General features: G+C 46.5%; 1 protein-coding gene across 2 annotated transcripts; it reads left to right on the forward strand.

The window, feature by feature from the left end:
* The first annotated feature begins 502 nt into the window (after positions 1-502).
* Positions 503-10,185, forward strand: RRAGC (Ras related GTP binding C). 2 transcript variants are annotated; one of them, XM_081872457.1, is made up of 7 exons: positions 503-919; positions 1,596-1,799; positions 2,349-2,548; positions 4,248-4,362; positions 6,001-6,143; positions 7,112-7,332; positions 8,871-10,185. In XM_081872457.1, exons 1-7 carry the CDS (start codon positions 524-526, stop codon positions 9,020-9,022), a joined length of 1,431 nt encoding a protein of 476 aa, XP_081728583.1. In that variant the 5' UTR covers positions 503-523; the 3' UTR covers positions 9,023-10,185. The 2 variants fall into 2 exon arrangements, with proteins under 2 accessions (XP_081728583.1, XP_081728584.1); XM_081872458.1 differs by having other exon boundaries at positions 509-919; positions 7,112-7,260.
* Positions 10,186-20,161: the final 9,976 nt, after the last annotated feature.

Consider the following 20,161-nt stretch of genomic DNA (forward strand, 5'->3'; position numbering starts at 1 on the left):
GGGTGTCAGTTTATGGGCTTCCACGGCCGTAGCGCACTTTCTCAGGAGAACTTTCGAATGGGTGGAGGCCAACCCCCCGCCGCGCCGCTTCCGCGCGATTCCAGGGCGGTTCGCGACGCCGAAACAAGGACATCCTAAACGTTCGATGAATTTGCTGCTGCCGCCGCAGGTGACACAACACTGAATGCAAGGCCGCCACTGTTTCTGCTCCCTTGACAAAACCAGGAAGTCGCCCGGAAGGCGGATCCCAGGTGGGGGTGGGACTAGAAGAAGAAGAAGACGCGCCATTGGGCGAGGCGAGGCCTGCCATCGGATGTCATCAAAGGGCGCCCCTTCCTTACCGGACAGGTAGCTGAAAGCTCGGCCCCCGCGCGCCCCCCTCCGGTCACGCGCCGCGCTGCCGTCTCATTTTCGGCCAATGGGAATGCCTCTTGCTCCTGCAGGCCAATCGGTGCGCGAGGTGTTGGGAGGTGGGGGCGGGCTCAGGAGCTGTTGGAGTGGGGGGCGCCTTTGGCAGCTCGTGATGGCGGCCCTGCAATTCGGGGCGGCGGCGGGTCCTGGTGCGGTCGAGGAGCCAGCGGCGGGGGCTCTGCCCGGCGGGAGCCTCGGGGCGGCGGCGGCAGCAGCAGCGGCGGCGGCGGCGGCGGCGGATTCCTTCCCGAAGGACTTCGGCTACGGCGCGGAGGACGACGACGACGAGGAGGATGACGAAGAGGACATCGATGGCGGGGCCGAGCTGGGCGGCGGCGGCGGCGGCGGAGGAATCATCGGGGGTCCTGGCGGGAGCGGCGGCGTAGGAGGCGGCGGGGGCAGCAACTGCGGGCTCGGCTCGGGCGGCGGAGCGGGCGGCGACTCCTCCAAGCAGCCTCGGATCTTGCTTATGGGGCTGCGCCGCAGCGGGAAATCGTCGATCCAGAAGGTGTGCAGGGCCTCCCGCCCCCTCCTCCCTGGCGTGGGGTCGTGTCCGGAGCATCGCGGGGGCTTCGGGATAGCGACGAGGGAGGAGATCGAAGTTTAGGTTCCGACTAGGACCTGAGAGGAAACCAGGGTTCAAACTCCCTGAGTGATCTTGGGGGGCCAGCCATTGTCACTCAGCGCAACCTACTTCACAGGGTTGTTGTGGGGATAAAATGGGGAGGGGGAATCATATGCCCCACCTTGAAATCTTTAGAAGAATGGTGGGATATAATTGGGTGTATTATTATTAACAATAATAATCACTCATGATTGGGGAGGGCAGGGAGACTAAACGGGTGCAGGGAGCCTGCAGGGATATAAGCAAGATCTCTATTTTCTTCATGCCACTATTCAACCTGTCATTCCACATCAAGATGTCTGACATTTCTTTACTGGCTCCTCCTCAAGGTAGCATCATAGTTGGCGGTTCAGGCAAGAGACTTGGGAGAAAGATGCAGCTTCAGGTTCTCAGTCCTGATCCTCACTGAGAAGGGGGGAGTTGTGCCTTGTTATTTTGGAGATAAAATGGACGGGTGGAGGAGAGAACAAGGATTATTGAGTTCCTTAGTGGAAGGAAGGGTAGAAATGTAAAACAGCAAAAAAGTAAATAATGGTTGTATTCTCTTTATTGCACACAGGTGGTGTTCCACAAAATGTCTCCTAATGAAACCTTATTCTTGGAGAGTACCAACAAAATCTATAAAGATGATATTTCAAATAGCTCCTTTGTGAACTTCCAAATATGGGATTTTCCTGGACAAATGGATTTTTTTGATCCAACGTTCGATTATGAGATGATCTTCAGGGGAACTGGAGCCCTCATCTATGTTATTGATGCACAGGTCATTATGAAGCTTGACTTTGGGGAGCAGAGTCGGTTGCTCTGTGAGTGGTGGGGAGGATGTATTGGGGATGTTGCAAGCAATGATCCTGAACATAAATATCAAGTGTTGAAGTAGCTGTAGTCTGTCTGTTGTTATCTTTTAAACAGGTCACAGCTCAGAGTAGATTACAACCTTTAAAATACTGGTAACAGCAGGAATGACATTGTGCAGAGGCATTACCATATTAGATAGGAATACTACTGAGTAATTTAGGCAGTGTTAAGTAAGGTAGAACACAGCTCAAGCAAACAATCCAGCTTTTAGAGACCAGTTTGTGGTTGAATTTATCAGTTTCTGTAACAGTATTTTTAGGCTTTGGGATGAGATCTGGTCAAGAATAGAACTATTTTGATTCTGAATTATCCTTGGGATTCTCACAAGGTCTGTTTCTATTATAGTAATTGTAAATTGTAAATATCAACAAGCAGACATCATTATGTTTCTTAGTAATGTATGGCCTGTACATTTAATTCTGACTGAAGAATGCATATTATATTTTGCTTACAGGATGACTACATGGAAGCATTAACCAGGTTGCACATTACAGTCTCAAAAGCTTACAAAATTAATCCAGAAATGAACTTTGAGGTTTTTATTCATAAAGTTGATGGTTTGTCAGATGATCATAAAATAGAAACTCAGAGAGATATTCATCAGAGAGCCAATGATGATCTTGGTGATGCTGGGCTAGAAAAACTTCACCTTAGGTAAGTGGACTTCATTTGGACACAATTTTCTCCCATTTGAGACCAAATCTGGAGAAGCTGCATTTTCGAGGGCTTGTTTAATGCTGGGACCATCACCTGAACAATCAGTTGTTGTTGTTGGTATTCGCTTGTCTCAAGACAATGAAGTGTGCCTACGGGGATGAAGTCAAACCACTGTGCAAGCTTGGGCAGTGTGTGTGGAGGTGGTGGGCTGCACAGATGACAGAACCCCGACCCCCCACCCACCTTGATGATGTTGTCCAAAGAAAAGCAGAACAGTATGTTTGGCATCAGCTTGGGTGCAAGAGTTCCAAGGTGTCATCTAACTCCACTTTGGATTTATGTAGGGTTTATTCCTTAGACTTTTCTTCTCCCTCAAGGCAGTGGTGGTTTAAAATCAGAATTTTCCTTCTCCTAGATGGGCTACCTTCCCAGGTTGATGAGCCCCAACTGCCCCTCACTTCCCTCTACAGCACATGCAGGGTGTATGTGGTGTTAGGGGAGGGGTAGTACCTCTGGTGAGGTGCATGTTATGCTCCTTCTGGGGTAGTTTGTCCACCTTCGGTCCTCACCCCGCACTCAGCTCTCACCTGTGGCTCCTAGAAGCTGTCAGCATGCAACAGCAGCCACATATCAGGAACAACTTCTAACTGGTTGGCTAAACCAAGTGAGGGTAGCCTATGGGTCTCAAATCCTCAGTGAGTTAGGGACTTCTCCTGCATGCAAATACAGGCTCTGAGCAGCTAAGACCAATAGTGAGTCTATTGGTCAAGAAGAAGTCAGCTGTTACTTGACTAATAATATGAGTCTTAATCTACACATGAATAAAGAGGTAGTTCTGAAGGGGGGCATTTGCATAATGTTAGAAGAGGTATTTTCTCTTCCATACAAAAAGGAGGAATATGTATTTCAAGATGTTACTAATCATTTGTGGGTTTTGTGAATAGTTGTGTTTAAAAATCATTAGTCTCTGTTGATTTATTGTTGGCGTCTTCTTAAAAAGTGTACGTTCAATTTAACCAGACATCATGGAAATTACAAATTGTGCAAAACGTATTAGCTAGGGTGGTGATAGGGTAGTGGGTCAAGCACATCTAATTCCCATGTTACAACAGTTAACATTGTCTGCAGATGTTGTTCTGGGCCTAAATATGGTGCTCACACTTACGTTTAAAGCCCTTGATGGCTTGGGCCCCAAATATCCACGAGAACACCCACTCTCATGTGTAGACCTATCCATGCCATGAGATCTGCAGATGAGGCCCTCCTATTGGTCCCTATGGGGGAAGGCTTTTTCCAGTAGTGGCCCTGCAGCATTCCTTCTCCCCTGAGGCATGTCTGGCCCCTTCATTATATTCTGTATTTCAAGAGAAATGTTTACAAAAAGGGTTGCTCCTTATTGTGTGCAATAAGGAGAGACTGCAAAAATATTTAAACTGCTTTTGCTCTTTGTTATCTCCCCCCTCACGGTTTTTTTGAGATGCAAATTAGTCTTCACGTTGAAAGGTATCTTTGGAAGCAATGATCTCATCACTGAGGGGAACAAAGAGAAAAACAAGAATTTCCAGAGTATGTTAAATGTATTTGAAGCTGTTCAGTGTGGGCCTCCTTGATGCTTCAGTTTTGCTTTCAGTATACCAAAGCAGCTAATTAAACCTGGAACTGTTCTGATAGCTAATAACAGTGTTCTGCTTTGTAGTTTTTATTTGACCAGCATCTATGATCATTCTATATTTGAAGCCTTCAGCAAGGTGGTACAGAAGCTCATTCCACAGTTGCCAACTTTGGAAAACCTGCTAAATATCTTTATATCAGTAAGTAGGTGTTGTACATGTACTTTAATTGTCATGTTTTTGTACCCTGCCCTGGGAACGTTTAGTGAAGATTAGGCAATGAATGCAATGACTTGTTTTTAAATGTTGCAGTAATGCTTTGTTGGGCCGGTAAGCGTATGAAATTGCTTAGAAGCTCTCCTTTGGAAGACATATTGCTAAGAAATAATGAGTAACTGGCATACTTGGTTAGAACTTGGAAGTAAGGCTTTTGCTTCAAAAACGTGTGTAGTTATCTGCGGGCTCCAGCAGTTGGGGAGCTCTCAAACCATGATCTATGCTAGACTTCTTCATTACAGCACCTGCAATAGCAGCTTGTGCTCAGTCAGGGCTCTTGTGAGCAAATAGCCTGTCTCTTCAGCTCTAGCCAGTGGCCAGATGTCCAGTGGCATCTTAGAGGATGAGATTCTCTCTGCAAAGGGAAGATTTTGAAGGTGGCTTGGAGGCTCTATAGGCTTATATCCTCCATAGACAGAATAATTGCGCTTATTTATAACAAGACATTTTAATCAGCAAGAAAAAGATTTACTTCCCCTTAAAATTTAAGCTTCCACCTTTGCACTTTATATTTTTTTAAAACAAGAGTCTAGTACAGGTTTCCTCCCACTCGGCCCTCCAGATGTTTTTGGCCTACAACTCCCATGATCCCTAGCTAGCAGGACCAGTGGTCAGGAATGATGGGAACTGTAGTCTCTGAACATCTGGATGGCCGAGTTTGAGAATGCCTGGTTTAGTATAGCTATCAACATCTGTGTAAAAGAGCAAGTTTTTATCCAACCTACTTACATCCCCCCACAATGTGTATAATAAAACACCAGTGAAACAAAGCAAGCACTTGTGCAGCATAATAGGCTTGGGGGGGGAATTTAGTAGGCCTCCTAAAGTGCACAGACATTTTCCTAAATAGTTGACTGATATATCTTCGGAGATGGCAGCAAATGTGGACAAGACTTTCCTCAAAGCAGAATCCACTACTAGAGAGTCTTGCTTGTCGCTTTATAAAAAGATAGCCAGTTATCTATTACCTTCTGAGCGTGTTTAGTTGTTTCGGGTGCCTTCATTTCAGACTGCAAAATGGACAGCAGTTGCCCCATCACTACCACCAGTTTGAAAACCAAACTGGTGGTATGGCTGTCAGTTTGGCAACTGGCACAGTGTGCTATTTGAAACACTGGTGGTGGTGTCTTTGAGGTAGGTTTGGCTAATGTGAGGCCACCATCTTCATTTCCTGCAAGAGATAGTGGTGGCTGCTTGGGTGGCTCTGAAAGGAGATCAGACAAATTTCTGGATGTCTGTGCTCTGCCTCTACCATTGGAGGTAGTTTGCCTCTGGAAGCCAGTTGCTGAGAGTCTCAATTGGGAAGAGTATTGCTGCTCTTGCACTCAGGTCCTACCTTTGGGCTTCCCATTGGGGCATCTAGTTAACCACTGTGGAGAACAGGATGCTGGGCCTGATCCAGCAGCTGAGCTCTTCTTCCTTGCCTTCTTAGAGTGGCGATGAAAGGCCCCTTCCTGTCTGGCCATCTGCCTTCAGTAAAAAAGTAAAACAAGAGTCTCCAGTAGGCTGAGGAATAGTTCAGTATGTTAGACAACCATTTTAACTTGTTTTTTCTTCTTTTAGAATTCTGGTATTGAAAAAGCTTTTCTCTTTGATGTCGTCAGCAAGATCTATATTGCAACGGATAGTTCGCCTGTTGATATGCAGTCATACGAGCTCTGTTGCGACATGATAGATGTTGTCATTGATGTTTCTTGTATATACGGGTAAGTACCATGTGGTGCTTCTTTGGCATTTCAGAGAATCTTGAAGTAGCTTAGAGGGAAATCCGTTGTCAAATGTCATGAAAAAATGAAAACCTAGCATTGAGGAAGCCCTGGCTTTTGGAATATTGGGTGTGAAACTAAAACACATTTTCTGTATGATTTTGTTGCTAGTAAGGAGGGGTACTAGAAATTGCAGTGTCTGTTTTGAGCGAGTGATATAAAGTAGGAAGGTGTTTGGATGGATTCATGTGTAAATATTTTTCTGTATTTATGATACTGAGACATTTTAATATGTTCATTTGTACCGAATAATGAGGAAAACCTTTTGTATGCTGCCCATTCACATTATGCATCTTACAATCAGCTCCAACTCTTTCCCGTACTATTGCTAAATCTACTATTCCACACCCACCCACACCCCAGTCCCATACCTATGCATTTTATTTGCCTAAATATGGAACTCCCCCTCTCCCCCGTTGAACTTCATTTTGTTTTGGCCCTTTTATCAAGGTTGCTTTCAATTTTCTTCTGACCTTTGGAGGTGTTAGCTGTCCTCCCAATCTTGTATAGTTTGCAAATCTGATCAGAATTCCTTTCACCCTCCATCTAATTCAGTGGAGAGGACCAGACCCAGGGTGGGGGCCTACACTACCCCATTCCAAAACTTATCTCCAGTTTGATGAGGAGCTGTTGGTGAGCATTTTCTTTTTGGCTAGTTTTACAACCAGCTGTGAATCCCTCAGCTGTGAATCTTCAGCCCTGCATTTAGCTAGCTTCTTCATCAGAATATACTGGTACATTGTTAAATGCTTTGCTGAACTCAAGATAAACGGTGTCCACAAGATTCTCACAATCCTCATTGCTGCTTAATGCCTCAGTCCAGTATTCAATTACTTTTAAAATGCTGCCTCAAAGTCCTTAGCTAATTATGTGCCCTGAATAGTCCCTTCTGTCTCAAACAACCATAGGCTCAAGGAGGATGGGAGCGGCAGTGCCTACGACAAGGAGTCCATGGCCATCATCAAGCTCAACAACACAACTGTGCTGTATTTAAAAGAAGTGACCAAGTTTCTGGCCTTGGTGTGCATCCTTAGAGAAGAAAGCTTTGAACGCAAAGGTGAGGAAGAAGATTGGTGTGTCCCGCGATTGAGTGCCTGGGCTCCAGCTTCTATGGGGTTGCACAAATCTGGTAATTGCAATTTGTGAAGAGTTGATCCTCTGTGAGCTGCACTCACCAAAATCCCCTTGGGGCAAGTTTTCAAATCTTCTCATTAGACTTCTACAACCTTGTTTATTTACAGTATTTATAGCCTAGAGTGGGGTAAAAAAGGTAAAGGGACCCCTGACCTTTAGGTCCCGTTGCCGACGACTCTGGGGTTGCGGCACCCATCTCGCTTTACTGGCCGAAGGAGCTGGCGTACAGCTTCCGGGTCATGTGGCCAGCATGATTAAGCCGCTTTTGGTGAACCAGAGCAGCACATGTGAACGCTGTTTACCTTCCCGCCGGAGTGGTACCTATTTATCTACTTGCACTTTGATATGCTTTTGAACTGCTAGGTTGGCAGGAGCTGGGACATAGCAACAGGAGCTCACCCTGTCACAGGGATTCGAACTGCCGACCTTCTGATCAGCAAGCCCAAGAGGTTCAGTGGTTTAGACCACTGCGCCACCCGCGTCCCTCAGAGTGGAGTACAAGGAAATAAATATAAAGAGAAACAATATACAAAATTATATAAGCAGAATCAATAAACAACTAAACAATCTATCATAATGTACACAGGCAAAAGTTTTATGGTGTCACTCCTCAAGTGGGAGCTAAGCAGTGTGTGCCTGGGTTGTGGTGCCAGCCTGGAAGAAGGGGAAAAGGGCTGCAAAGAGTCAAGCAAAGGGCAGCAAGCCTAGGAGGGTGCTGAGAGCCTCTTTATGGTAGCATTCCGGAAAAGTTCCTTCTGCATGATGTGTTTTCAGTGCAATGTAAAACTCTATAAGAGGCTGGTTTTGTGTGTGTGTCCCTTGCATCAAATAGCTTGTGCTATTTGATGCCCTCCTTAGTGCTGCCCTCCTCATCTCTGCCTAGTGCTCCAGGGCCTCTGGAGTCACATACTCTGCCCTAGACTCAACCTATATTCAATCATTTTTCCAGGCTGGCTGACTCCAAAATCCATTTTGGATGGCCTCCCCACTTCTAAAACTGTGTTGCAGATCAGGGCCCGTTTCTACATTTATCCTGTCCCAGTGATTCTTACTAAAGAAGCTCAGGTTTGGGCTTCGATCCAACTGAATCTTTATTTGCCGTACAATGTTTGCTGCTTGGATCCAAACCCTGAAGCAGCACGAGTGTTTGCCTGAGCATGTAAAGTTGCTCATCCTCTTGGGTTGTTGAGTTGTGTTTTGTGTTGTTGTAGCTATTTGTGTCTCGACCAGATAGGCAGTCTGAGATGCTGGAAGAGCAGGGCCCCTTTCTAACATGCCTGGATACTGTCAGGCATGTTAAAACAAGAACAGGCATGTTTAGTCAACTGTGTTTTGGAATGCATTTGGCAGTAACTGTGATGCAGCTGTAGAGCTTCTGTCTGCTGCTGTGCAGAACAGCTGGGTCAAGGGCTTTACACCCAGAATGAATGGCAGAGGGTGCTGAGGGTCTTCTGGTAAGTCAGGCTCCCAGATGAGGTTGTGCTTTGCCTTCTCTCGATTGTCACCTGTGGTTTGTTTCTCTTGCTCCCCCAGGTTTAATAGACTACAATTTCCACTGCTTCCGCAAGGCCATCCACGAGGTCTTTGAAGTAGGCATTTCCTCCCACCGATCCTGCAACCATCAAGCAAGCATCCCTGGTCTAAAAGCAGTGACTCATAACGGCACTCCTAGAAATGTCGTCTAGCGGAGGGGACCCAAGGCGGGTGGCCAAGTGTTCCCTGCTCCGTGTCCGTGTGTTGGGGATGGACAGCACAGAGAACTGGCTCCATACATTCCTGTGTGCACATTCTGGAAGAGACGGGACTTTGCCTTGTGGAGCTGCAATCGTGGCAGGCGTGGCACAACTGAAATGGCCTGGAAGTGGGGCTGCTCCCTCCCCCGCTTCGACATCTCCCTTGATACAAAACAGGGCGTGGATGATTCCGGAACTGAGCTGTTTTGACACTCGGCATTCCTTGTGTTTTTTTTAAACATGTGTAGTGTTAGTGCATTTGCGTTTCAAAGAAATTGGCGTTCGTAAACTCAAACATGACAGCTTGTAGTTTAGTTTAGCGCAATTTCAAACATTCCATCCTTTGAGTTTTATCATATCCTATTGCGGTTAACCCCTTTAAAAAATTCCATCTTCTGTGAAATGAATGTGATGCCAAGTGGTGCCATTTCCCTCTGCAGACCCACTGAGCGCAAAGCTCTCTTTTTATTGGAGAACAGGATAAAAGGCAAGAATTGGCAACCTTAACTTCGTCGCTCGAAACTGGTTTAGAATATGCTCGTCTTGCATTCTCAAGCTTGTTGGCAGGCCACTTAACAATTTGCTGCAGCAGTTCCTGTACTTGTCCTTGAAGATGCTTTTTGTAGTAAATGATTCAAATTCTGCCCAGTTGTGGCTAATGTGTTTGGATTTAAGTGCGTTTTCCATTTTTTGAAGCTATGCTTCAATTGCATAACAGGTTAGTTTTTGTAAAATATGGTGTGCAACTGAATTCTGGTTGCTAGAATTCTCTGTAGCTGCTCACCAGGCAAGGAAGTGCCTTTACCTCAAGGTCAGGAAGATACAAAGGCCTCCCTGAACTCCATATTCTGCACATATTCCATTGGATGGAAGCTCCCTTCCAACTCGTGTGTGGACTTTCCCTTGTGGCCTCGTGCACATCAGACAACGCTTGTATATTCCCAAGCCATGGAACCTTTTCTTTCCTCAGATGTCAATGTGGACGCGCCAAAGTTTTAACAGGGTGGCTGGTGTTGCCGGCAGCCGACTGTGTCCTTGCACTGTTCGGGAGGCGGGTGGCTCTTGTGGGATTCACTTCTCAGTAGTCCGCATTAATAAAATGCATTTTATCTTGACAGCTGTTTTCTCAGTTAAGTGCATGTGTGAATTGTTGGTTTTGGTGCCCATGCATGGACAGGGCATTGCAGGTTCATACGCTATTCCTGATGAATTAATTGGGTAGTTGTAGCTGCCGACGGATGCCCTGCAGAAGCTATGCCTTCTGCTTTGCAACACTTGCAAGTGTGCTCCATGCGAAAAAAGGCTGGCAATTGGTTGTTCCCCCCATTAATACTGTGTAACTTCAACCACACTCTGGATGTTTTGAAATTTGAACTCTATAAGAGAGTACAGTGATTTTCTGAACAGTTTTTTGCACTTTTAGAGCTTGGAAGTCTCAACTCAGCGGAAAGGCAGGAGGTGTGGTGCTGATCAGGAGAAAGAGAATTTAGAGGCCTTGAGCAACTGCATAATGGTCTTTGCTTGGTCAGACCCAGGCTCATCTGCTTTACTACTGCAGTGTAAGCTATCCCCTGAGATTTGCCTCCATTGTGCTTGGTACTCGCAAGCATGAAGCTTCTCTTTTGGCCAGTAGGATTAATAGCACTCTCCTTCATGATCCTTCCTGAGAAAAACCCCAGTAAGCTGGCAACAAGTGAATTAGGTGGCAAGGAAGAAAGGACTCTGCTCTGTCCTGAGCCCACCACACAGATAGCTGATTGTGTGGTTCACATGATAGGTTTATCTTCATAGCATACTATTTTATACAGACATGTTTAAAACCAAGCAAGTATTTTATTTAGAATAGAAATCACCTAAACACTTAAGCATTTCTGCAAGCTCTGTTTTCCTAAAGATTCTCTGGATCACATCACTTTAGATTAGCCTCTAATTTGTATTCACCTTTCCACAAAATAAAATGTGCTCAAAGCAGCTTGTGGTACACAGAAAGTAAAAACTAGATCTTTGAGGACTGACCTAAGCGGAATTAGATGAATTCATTGTACTGAAATAGCTAATAGCCATGGTGGAACTGCCATATACTGTAGTGATAGCCCTTGGGTGAAGAGCAGTATAGATATATTGTGAAGAGCTGTTTGATATGTCTCCCTTGGAAGGTGGTGGATTCTCCTTCCTTGGAGGGTTTTAAGCAGAGGTTGGATGGCCATCTGTCAGGGATTATTGAACAGGGATTCCTGCATTGCATGGGATTGGACTAGATGACCCTTGGGATCTCTTCCAACTCTACAATTCTGTGATGGACATATGCCCTCAAGTCCCAGGTGCTTGGGCTAAACAGGAAATGGTTATGCATCCCGGCTTGTGAGCTTTCCAGTTACCCCAAGCAGGAACCTTGATGGCACACATCTGTTCTGCAGGTGGGCCTCCAACTCAAGCAGCCCCTACTGCTTCCATGCTTGCAGGAGGGGAAGAGACCTGTTTGTCCTGCAAGCACCTGACACCTTCCTTGCACTACACAGTGTAAGGGAAGGACATCATTTAGGCAAGCAGAAGAATCCACTTCCTGTGGAAGAGCACAACCTTGTTATTGGATACCCCACCACCTTTCTCTGGGGACAGGAATGGTGAATGGGAAGTATTCTGCCAAAAGTCTGCAACCTCTTTGAGTGAGGTTATTGCATTATTGCAGGCCTTAGAGGCAGCTTAGCAAAAACAGACTTTGCCACCTGTCGGACAGGTGTGTGCAGGGTGCGTTTGGGTCCCAGAGATTCGGGTGATATAAGGCTGGAAGGTAAGCGTGTTGGGAAATGGATTTCCCCATTCAAGGAAACTGGGTGTAGGGTTTGCTGAAAGGTCATTATGGGAAGAGGCATGTTTGTGGCACCCCATGATTAGGAAGAACTTGGTGGGAAGCTGGCATAGCCCAACAAGCATGTACTCTCTCCCCCTGACTTGGCACTTGTAAGATTGGCTGCCCTCCTAAATACAGTGGTACTTCGGGTTAAGAACTTAATTCGTTCTGGAGGTCTGTTCTTAACCTGAAACTGTTCTTAACCTGAAGCACCACTTTAGCTAATGGGGCCTCCAGCTGCTGCTGCGCTGCCGCTGCACGATTTCTGTTCTCATTCTGAAGCAAAGTTCTTAACCTGAGGTAATATTTCTGGCTTAGCGGACTCTGTAACCTGAAGTGTATGTAACCCAAGATACCACTGTATATTTATGTTTGTAAACTCAGTAATTGAGGGTTTTTCCTTAATGCTCCCATGAAATGCCACAGGGCTCGAAAAGAAGCACACAGTGGTACCTCGGGTTACATACACTTCAGGTTACATACCTGAACAGTTTCAGGTTCAAGAACAGACCTCCAGAACAAATTAAGTACTTAACCTGAGGTACCACTGTAAAAGTTTAATGTTCCATAAGATAAAATACACACTACAGAAAAATAGTAAGAATGCTGTCCTACATTCAGCTTATGGTATGGTTTATATGAGTTTTTATTGCTGTGAACCATTTTGATATATTTTTATGATAATATTTTAATAAATAGATAATTGCACTCACCATATGCAGACACTCCATAGAAACTCATGCATATCTCCCCCTCCCCATATCCTTCACATATACACAACTACACACATACATCTCGCCTTCTCTCACACCACATTTCTCTCTTTTACACACAGCACAGATGTGTGGGTCTCTGCCCAAGTGCATCTCTTCTCCCCCACCCCTCATATACATCTACATTTCTCTCACATGCAGAGACAGATCTCTCTCTGTGTGTCTCACACAAACCACCCATACAAACATGCCACTCTCAATCACTCAAGTCTCAATCAATGGCCTGGATTTCACTTCAGCAAAGAGTTGGACAAGAGTGGTGCCTTTGCAGCAGCAACTGGGACTGATCTTGATAGAGCCCCCTTGGGTCTCTGGGCTGCAGAGTGGTCTGGTGAGGTTGGCACAAGGCAAAGTTTCCGAACCAGAGGTTGCTCTGGGGCTCGCCCCAATAATCAACTCCTTTCCCAATAACTTTTGCAGGCAGTTGGTTAGATCTAGCACTTGGGCCCCACACTTCCAATGTGACCCAGGCCTTTTTAAACAACTTCATTTTCAACTTTTGTCTGGGCCTTTCAAACACTGTTTTGTGTGTTAATTGGTGGTTTTATTTTATATCGTATTTTTTGTTTCCTTTTGTAAGCATCTCTGGGAAAATCTATGGGTTGGCTCTGGCTATAGCTCAGTGAGCAGAGCATAAGACTCTTAATTCTCAAGGTTGTGGGTTCAAGCCCCACATTGGGCAAAAGATTCCTGCATTTCAGGGGGTTGGACTAGATGACCTTTGTTGTCCCTTCCAACTCTACAATTCTATGATTCTTCTGCATGCAGTAAATAAATGTGACCAACTTAGTCCGGTATATTTCGGGAACCACCTAAATCTGGGTGGCTGCCAGGGTGAGGAAGAAATCTTGTTTCTGCCATTCACCCACAAGGTGGCAATGCTGCTCTGTGTATGTGTCTTGAGCAGACAGGCTCATTCCAAGGCAGAAAGGAGCTGTTCCTGGTCGTCCTTTGCTCAACTGCTGATGATCAAAGCCTTGATTGGAGGGTTACACCGGAGGCTGCTCTGCTTGCTGTGCTGGGAGAGGTGCTTGCCTGCCCTTTCACTTTTGGCACCTGTTCGGGGGACCCCTTCCGTCTTGGGCCTGGAACTCCTGTGGGCCTGGCAACATCCTACGTGGGGTGGGTTCCCATTTGCGTGAGAGGCTAAGGGATAGCTGGAAAGGGTTCCACGACAGGCCAGGAATGGGTAACAAAGCCAATTGACGGATATGAGTGGCTCTTTTGTCTAGTTGGTGTGAAGCGTTAGGTTTCAACCTTTTTGGAAGCACAAGCAGAGGTGGGGTTTTCCTCAGAACAAAAGTGCTCAGGCCTGGCTAGGGTGGCTCTGCAGGCAGAGTGAGTCCAGAGCTTTCACCCTCCCACCATCCCAGAAATTGCCCAAGGGGTTGCCCACATGTCAACAAGGCTTTCTTTTAGCTGCACTCAGCAGAAATCTTCTAGGGTCACTTTGGCCCAGGCAAATGCTTCACATTTTACATACATTGTTGGCATCAGCTTAGTAAGATAAATGCTGGTGGCTGAGGCAAAAGGCAGCTTTGCAAAGTTACATGGTCCCTTCATGGGGGGATTATTTAGGTAGCAAAGCCCAAGGCAGCAGGACCAGTTTGGCACTTGGTCTGAATTCTCCAGTGTTTTGCTCTCTACTGTAGTGTTGGGGGCTCTTGGGGTCCCCCCATAATAGAATCTACTGCAGGAGCCCTTTGGGCTTCTTGACCTTCCTTAATCATTGAGGCAGACTGTGGGTGCCCTGAGTGTGTTCCTGGAGTGATTCTCTAGCTGCTCCCTGCTTACTTCTGGCCGCTGCTCATGGCTCAGTGCTAGAACTCTCCCTCTGAGCATCCTTGACCTTGGCTCTTGTTTTGCAGGAGAGGTCCTTGGCTTGCCTCTTCTACTTGGAAGGCATTTGAGCAGCAAGACTCATTGCCGTGTTTGAAATGTGTGGGTCTTTCCAGAGTTGGGTAAAGATCACAAGTTGTTGAAAATATTGCTTTTGGGAGTGTGTTTGTTTTTAAACACCTCCTGCTTTGATTGCCTCCTGCTGAGGGTTTCTCTTGCTTAGGGTGCCGCTCTTCCAAACTTAGGTGGGATTGTGTGACTGTCTGCTTCAGTCCTTCTCTGTCGCCTTGCAGGTTGGCTGCAAATCCAAGCCTAGCCGGATGGTAGCTTTCTGGTATGTCTCTGCATGCTGAGTCGGTTCTGCCCATTGGCCTCTGTCGTGGTGCCAACAGTTAGTTGAGATGTACTTTTTTTAAACACCCCAATTTCATCATTTCACAGAAGGAGCGATCGATAATTCTCAAGTTAACAGTTCTTGTTTAAAGCTCTGCCCCTGCTGTGCAATGAAAGCAGGCAACTTCCCTTGGCTCAAAACGGCTGTGATGTTAATGCCCTGGTTTTGTGTCAGTTGAGGGCAAATTACCCTTCCATTTCTCGCCATGAGTCATCCTGTCATTACGTGTTAGGCACTTACTGTACCTCCACTACAATGCAATTTAGATCCAATAAAAATTGTGACAGAGTTTTTATCCACTTCATTAAGCTACTAATTTCTTGTAAAAATGTACATTAATCTTTTTTTATAGCTTCATGCAGAGTGGCACATTTCAAGTCCATAACATTGATTAGGTCCTGCCTTGGAATAATTTTCATGGTGCTTTAAAAAATGTAAATGAAGTTGCTATAATTTAATTTTCCAATATAGTTATGACAGTATTGATCTTGGAGAGGAAATATTGGTTCCATTAAAAAGCCAAACAAATGAATTATTGCTAAATATGTTTAGAAATGCAGACTGGTGGAAGGGGCTTCCTTAGGGTTTATTACAGTTATGGTGGACCATCTCTGTAGACCACATGCCATCAGTGGCCGGGCACCTTCTGAAGCTGAATGCTGCTGCTTTAACTCCCAAGTTATTTTAAGTGTGCTAAGTTATAAATCCAAGCGAGAGCAAACTGGATTTCTGCCTCGCCCTCTGCTTCCTGCACTCAGTTCTGGGATTCAGGTAGGGCATCAGGCTAGCTGTAGCCAAGGCAGGCTGGGAATCCAAAGGAGGGGCCTGATCCTGCTTGCGCCATAGAGATTTTACATGGTTCTACCTTAGGACGGCGAAACCGAGGACTGCCTCAACAGCAAAACCAATTAAATGAAATGTGTGGTGACTGTCAGATTTCCATTAACCCGCATGCTGGAGCTTCATCCCTCTTGCTCGCTGGGTGTCTCTGCTCACTTGTGTTGCTGCTACTTCCCTTCCCTTGACACCCCTGCCTCCACCCCATGCAAATGGCTCAGAGGACCCAAGGGATGGCGCCACTGAACAGCAAAAGAGGACAAAGGGGGTGGATCCACTTGCCTAAGGAGAATGCCAAAGAACCATGGACTTGCCCTTCTTGCTGATAGGTTTTTCATCCGTTCTCTGAATCTGGGCAGCCTGATTTGTATACACTTTAAATTGTTTGCTGATCTTGCAAATATTACTTAAGTCTGTGTGTGATTTTTGAGTTTTTAAACAGTCAGTACTGCACTTCGCCTTCCTGCAGGACCATGGAGCAGGTGCCTCTTTTTAATGCAGCTAAGGGGCCCTGGGAAGAAGACTGATGTTTGCTGTGATCCTGAGGGGTGTTCTGTGTCTTGGGCTGGAAATCCAAACCAGCCATGGACAGAAACCAGGGGGAAATGGCTCTCTTCTTTTAAAGCATTGCTTAAGAAGAAGAAGAGGAGTCTGGATTTGATATCCCGTTTTATCACTACCCGAAGGAGTCTCAAAGCGGCTAACACTCTCCTTTCCCTTCCTTCCCCACAACAAACACCCTGTGAGGTGAGTGGGGCTGAGAGACTTCAGAGAAGTGTGACTAGCCCAAGGTCACCCAGCAGCTGCATGTGGAGGAGCGGAGATGCGAACGCGGTTCACCAGATTACAAGTCTACCGCTCTTAACCACTACACCACACTGGCTCTCTACACCACTTAACACTCCTCAGGTTAAAATTACACATAGGGGGTGAGGGGTGGGGGAGACTGTGGAGGTGATTCCAACAGTGGGAGAGGGGTGGTTGAATGCTTTCTCTTTGGGTTGCTTTTTGTGGTTAAAATGGTACCCCCACTCACAAGACTCTCCGTAATTTATTTTCCTGGAGTGGTGTGAAAAGAAGGAATGATTTGTTCCCTCTAGCACTCCTCTCGGGATCACCTTTGCATCTCCCTGTCCCCCACCCCGTGCCCCCCTGCCTTCCACCATCCTGGATCACAGAGGATGGGGCTGTGCCTTCCTCCAGGCTCAGCACACATGATTCTCTGTCCCACCCTCAGACAACCAGGACTGACTTGGCAGGGCTGATGAGGGAAGCTACAGAAACACACACACACAGAGAATATGATGGACTTTGCCTTGAGTGACAGGGCATTTTAAAAGTAAATGAGCCCCTAAGTTAGAAAGAGCACGGACCCTTGTCTCCTCTCTTTTGTTTCTGGATCAGCAGGGGCCCAGTCGCAGCTGCATTAACATCCTGGGAGATTCCCTTGTTTCTTACTGGCAGCGGCTGCCGCCACAGAGAAAGCCCCGAGCAAGAGCTGCCTCTTTAACCCAAGGGGGCAGTCAGATGCTGCCTTGAGGCCTCCTGTGTACAGAGAAGATATGGTGTGGCAGCCACTTGACCTCATGGCTCAGTCCTTAGGAAGCAGCAGCAGCAGCTCGGAGCAAATGGGCATGACTCACGAGAGAGCCCAGCAGTTTGTTTTAGGACTTAATTTGCTCATAAGTGATCTGGGTTTGGGGGTGAGCAGGCCTCAGTAGAGGCGAAACCTAAGCTCTTCAAGGAGCTCTAGTGTAGGTGAAATGGTAGCAAAATGACAGCAGGGCAAAAACTCTTGGCATTTTCTTGGCTCCGGGAAGGACCATTGCAGCTCAGTGGCAGAGCACCTGCTTTGCATGCAAAAGGGCTCAGGTGCCTCTAGGTAGGGCTGAAACCTTGGGGAGCTGCCGCTGCAGCCGCCACCAGTCAATGCAGACAGTACCAATTAGTCTCATTCAGTATAAGGCAACTTCTGCATTCCTAGCATTGCATAGACAGGGATAGGGACTCGTTGGTTATTTGCCAGGAAAAAGAACTTATCAAAACATCACTGCAGTATGCAGCAGTGTTTAACAGTCAAGTACCATTAAAAAAACACATTTATAATAAATACATGGAATTTGAGTGTTATAATAAATACAACACCCTTCAACAATGTTTCTGGGACAGTTTCCAAGAACCTTGATAGCATGTTGCTTTGATTTTTTTTTTTTAAAAAAAGCTACATCATGCTGCATTAAAAAGCCTGAGACAAACACTTTTGCCTGATGCTGAAAATACGATGTTGGTGCCAGGTGGGCCTCCTTAGGAAGGGAATTTCACAAATGGGAAGACTCTGGCCAACACTGCCTGCCTTCCTGATCTCTGATGGCTGGAGCACTTGGAGGGAGGTCCTCTGGAGATCACCTCACTGTACAGGCAGGTTGGTTGGTGTTCCTTCAGGTAAATAATCAGCGACACAGAACGGCCATTTCCTCTTGCTGGGTGAGTAGAATCGCTTTAGTGAATTGCATTTGCTATTTCACCATCTATTAATTCAGTTTGGAGAGGTCCTTCTGGAGCTCCTCCGTATTATTATTATTATTATTATTATTGTTTTATTTTAACAACCCTGAACAATTCAGTATCATCAGCAATCTTGACCACCTCACTGCTCACCCCCTGCTCTAGATCATTGACAAACAACTTAAAAAGCATGAGTCCCATTACCGATCCTTGGAGGACTGTCAATTTATTCTTGTTTCCTGTTTCTTAATCAGTAACTGATCCATAAAACGACTTATCCTCTTTTCCCATGACTGCCAACATGGGTGTAGTCAGGATTTTTGTTAGCGGGAGTGGGGTGGGGGGCAGGACCTACATGATTGGTCAGTTAGTTAAGTATTTCTATTGTTTTATTTGATGGGGGAGCAGCTGCTTGTTTTGTGCAGGTGGCCCTCTAGGGGTCAGTATCCTCCGTGCGCCAGAGAGCATCACTCAAAATCCCAGAGCACCACGTCGTCATTTTATCAAGCCAAGAAGACCAGGTAATGGGAGAAGCACTTGAGTCAGGAGGCTTCCTTCTTAATCTTTCTCTCTCTCAAGCTTCTCTTTCCCTCGTTTTCTCTCTCTGCATGTCCCTCAGCATCTTCTCCATCTGCCCCCATTTCCCCCTCCCAAAAAACCCCTTTCGGAGTTGAGGACCAAAGTGCAATAATAACCACCCTCACCTGCTCTTCTGCTCTTGGACTTGCAAGAAATTCACCCAAGAACAACCAAAGCACATCACATTAAATCAGTAGTCAGAAGCCCCTGGGATATGAAGTGCTAATCACTGGGAACCTTAAGACAGACAGCAGCTGAAAGAAACAGCCCCCAAGCCCCCACTGTACTAGGCTGGTTCTCAGCCACAAGAGGAAGTGTTGGAGGAACGGTGGCATAAAAATTTAGCAGGCTGGCATTTGGAAATGGAACTGTTTCCCCATGAGGACTAGGGACTTGTCCTCAGGGAGTGCTTGCAAAGTGTAGCCTGGCTTGTGCTGATCCACCTAAGGTGCCATGAAGAAATGCCTGGCACATCCTTGCCTTTCAACGCAGCCGTAATCCTTGAACATCTGTGTGTCACCATGCCTTCCTTTTGCCTGGAGGCTAAAGGCTGGATTCTTTTCTTTTTTCACCACGGGGCCTCAATGGAGGGAGCAACCACTGTGGTGGTGATGATGATGATGATGTGGTGGGGCACCTGCCCTAGTGGCTTGACTAAATACTCTACTTCAGATGCTTTGAGGGAGGATGGTGTTCCAGAAAAGCAAATGGTCACATGGGAGGCTGCCATCTCTCTCCGTGAGCAGCTCCTAGGAGCAGGAGCAGCAGCACAGATTCCTCCTCTGCCATCGCAGTGCTGTGTGACTCACAAGGACCACTCTTTGCATTACAAGGCAGGAGAGGCATAGCACTGGGACCTCTCATGCAGGCTGAGAGCTCACTGGAGTGACTGGGTGGCTAATTGGCCAGCCACAGCTGGAGCGACTGAAGCAGGCCTCCACTTCTCCTGGGCAGGATGATGGAACAATGTTGAGGATCAGGCCTTTGGGGTTGGCTGTACCACATCCATGGTTCATTTTTCTGAGTGACATTTCCCTCTTCCAAGGGTAGAATTGAGGGCATGCCTAGCTCCCATCCATTGAGACAAAAGCTCCTCCTTTGCAGCTGGAACCCCCATCTGGTGCGTTGAAGTGGGAGTTGCAAACAGCAAGTGGGAGTGGCTTCTCCTGGCGGTCCATCTGTGGCCAAAAGTGGCTCTGTGAGGAATTGCTGCCTTTTCAGATTTGGCCACCTTGTTCCACGTGGAGCTTATCTATTGAATTTTGAAAGTACCTTTGGAGGTCCAGGCACTCAGGAGAATCTAAAGTGAGGAT

This window comes from Podarcis erhardii (genome assembly GCF_964252035.2).
Source record: "Podarcis erhardii genome assembly, chromosome: 7".
NCBI classification, from domain to species: Eukaryota; Metazoa; Chordata; class Lepidosauria; order Squamata; family Lacertidae; genus Podarcis; species Podarcis erhardii.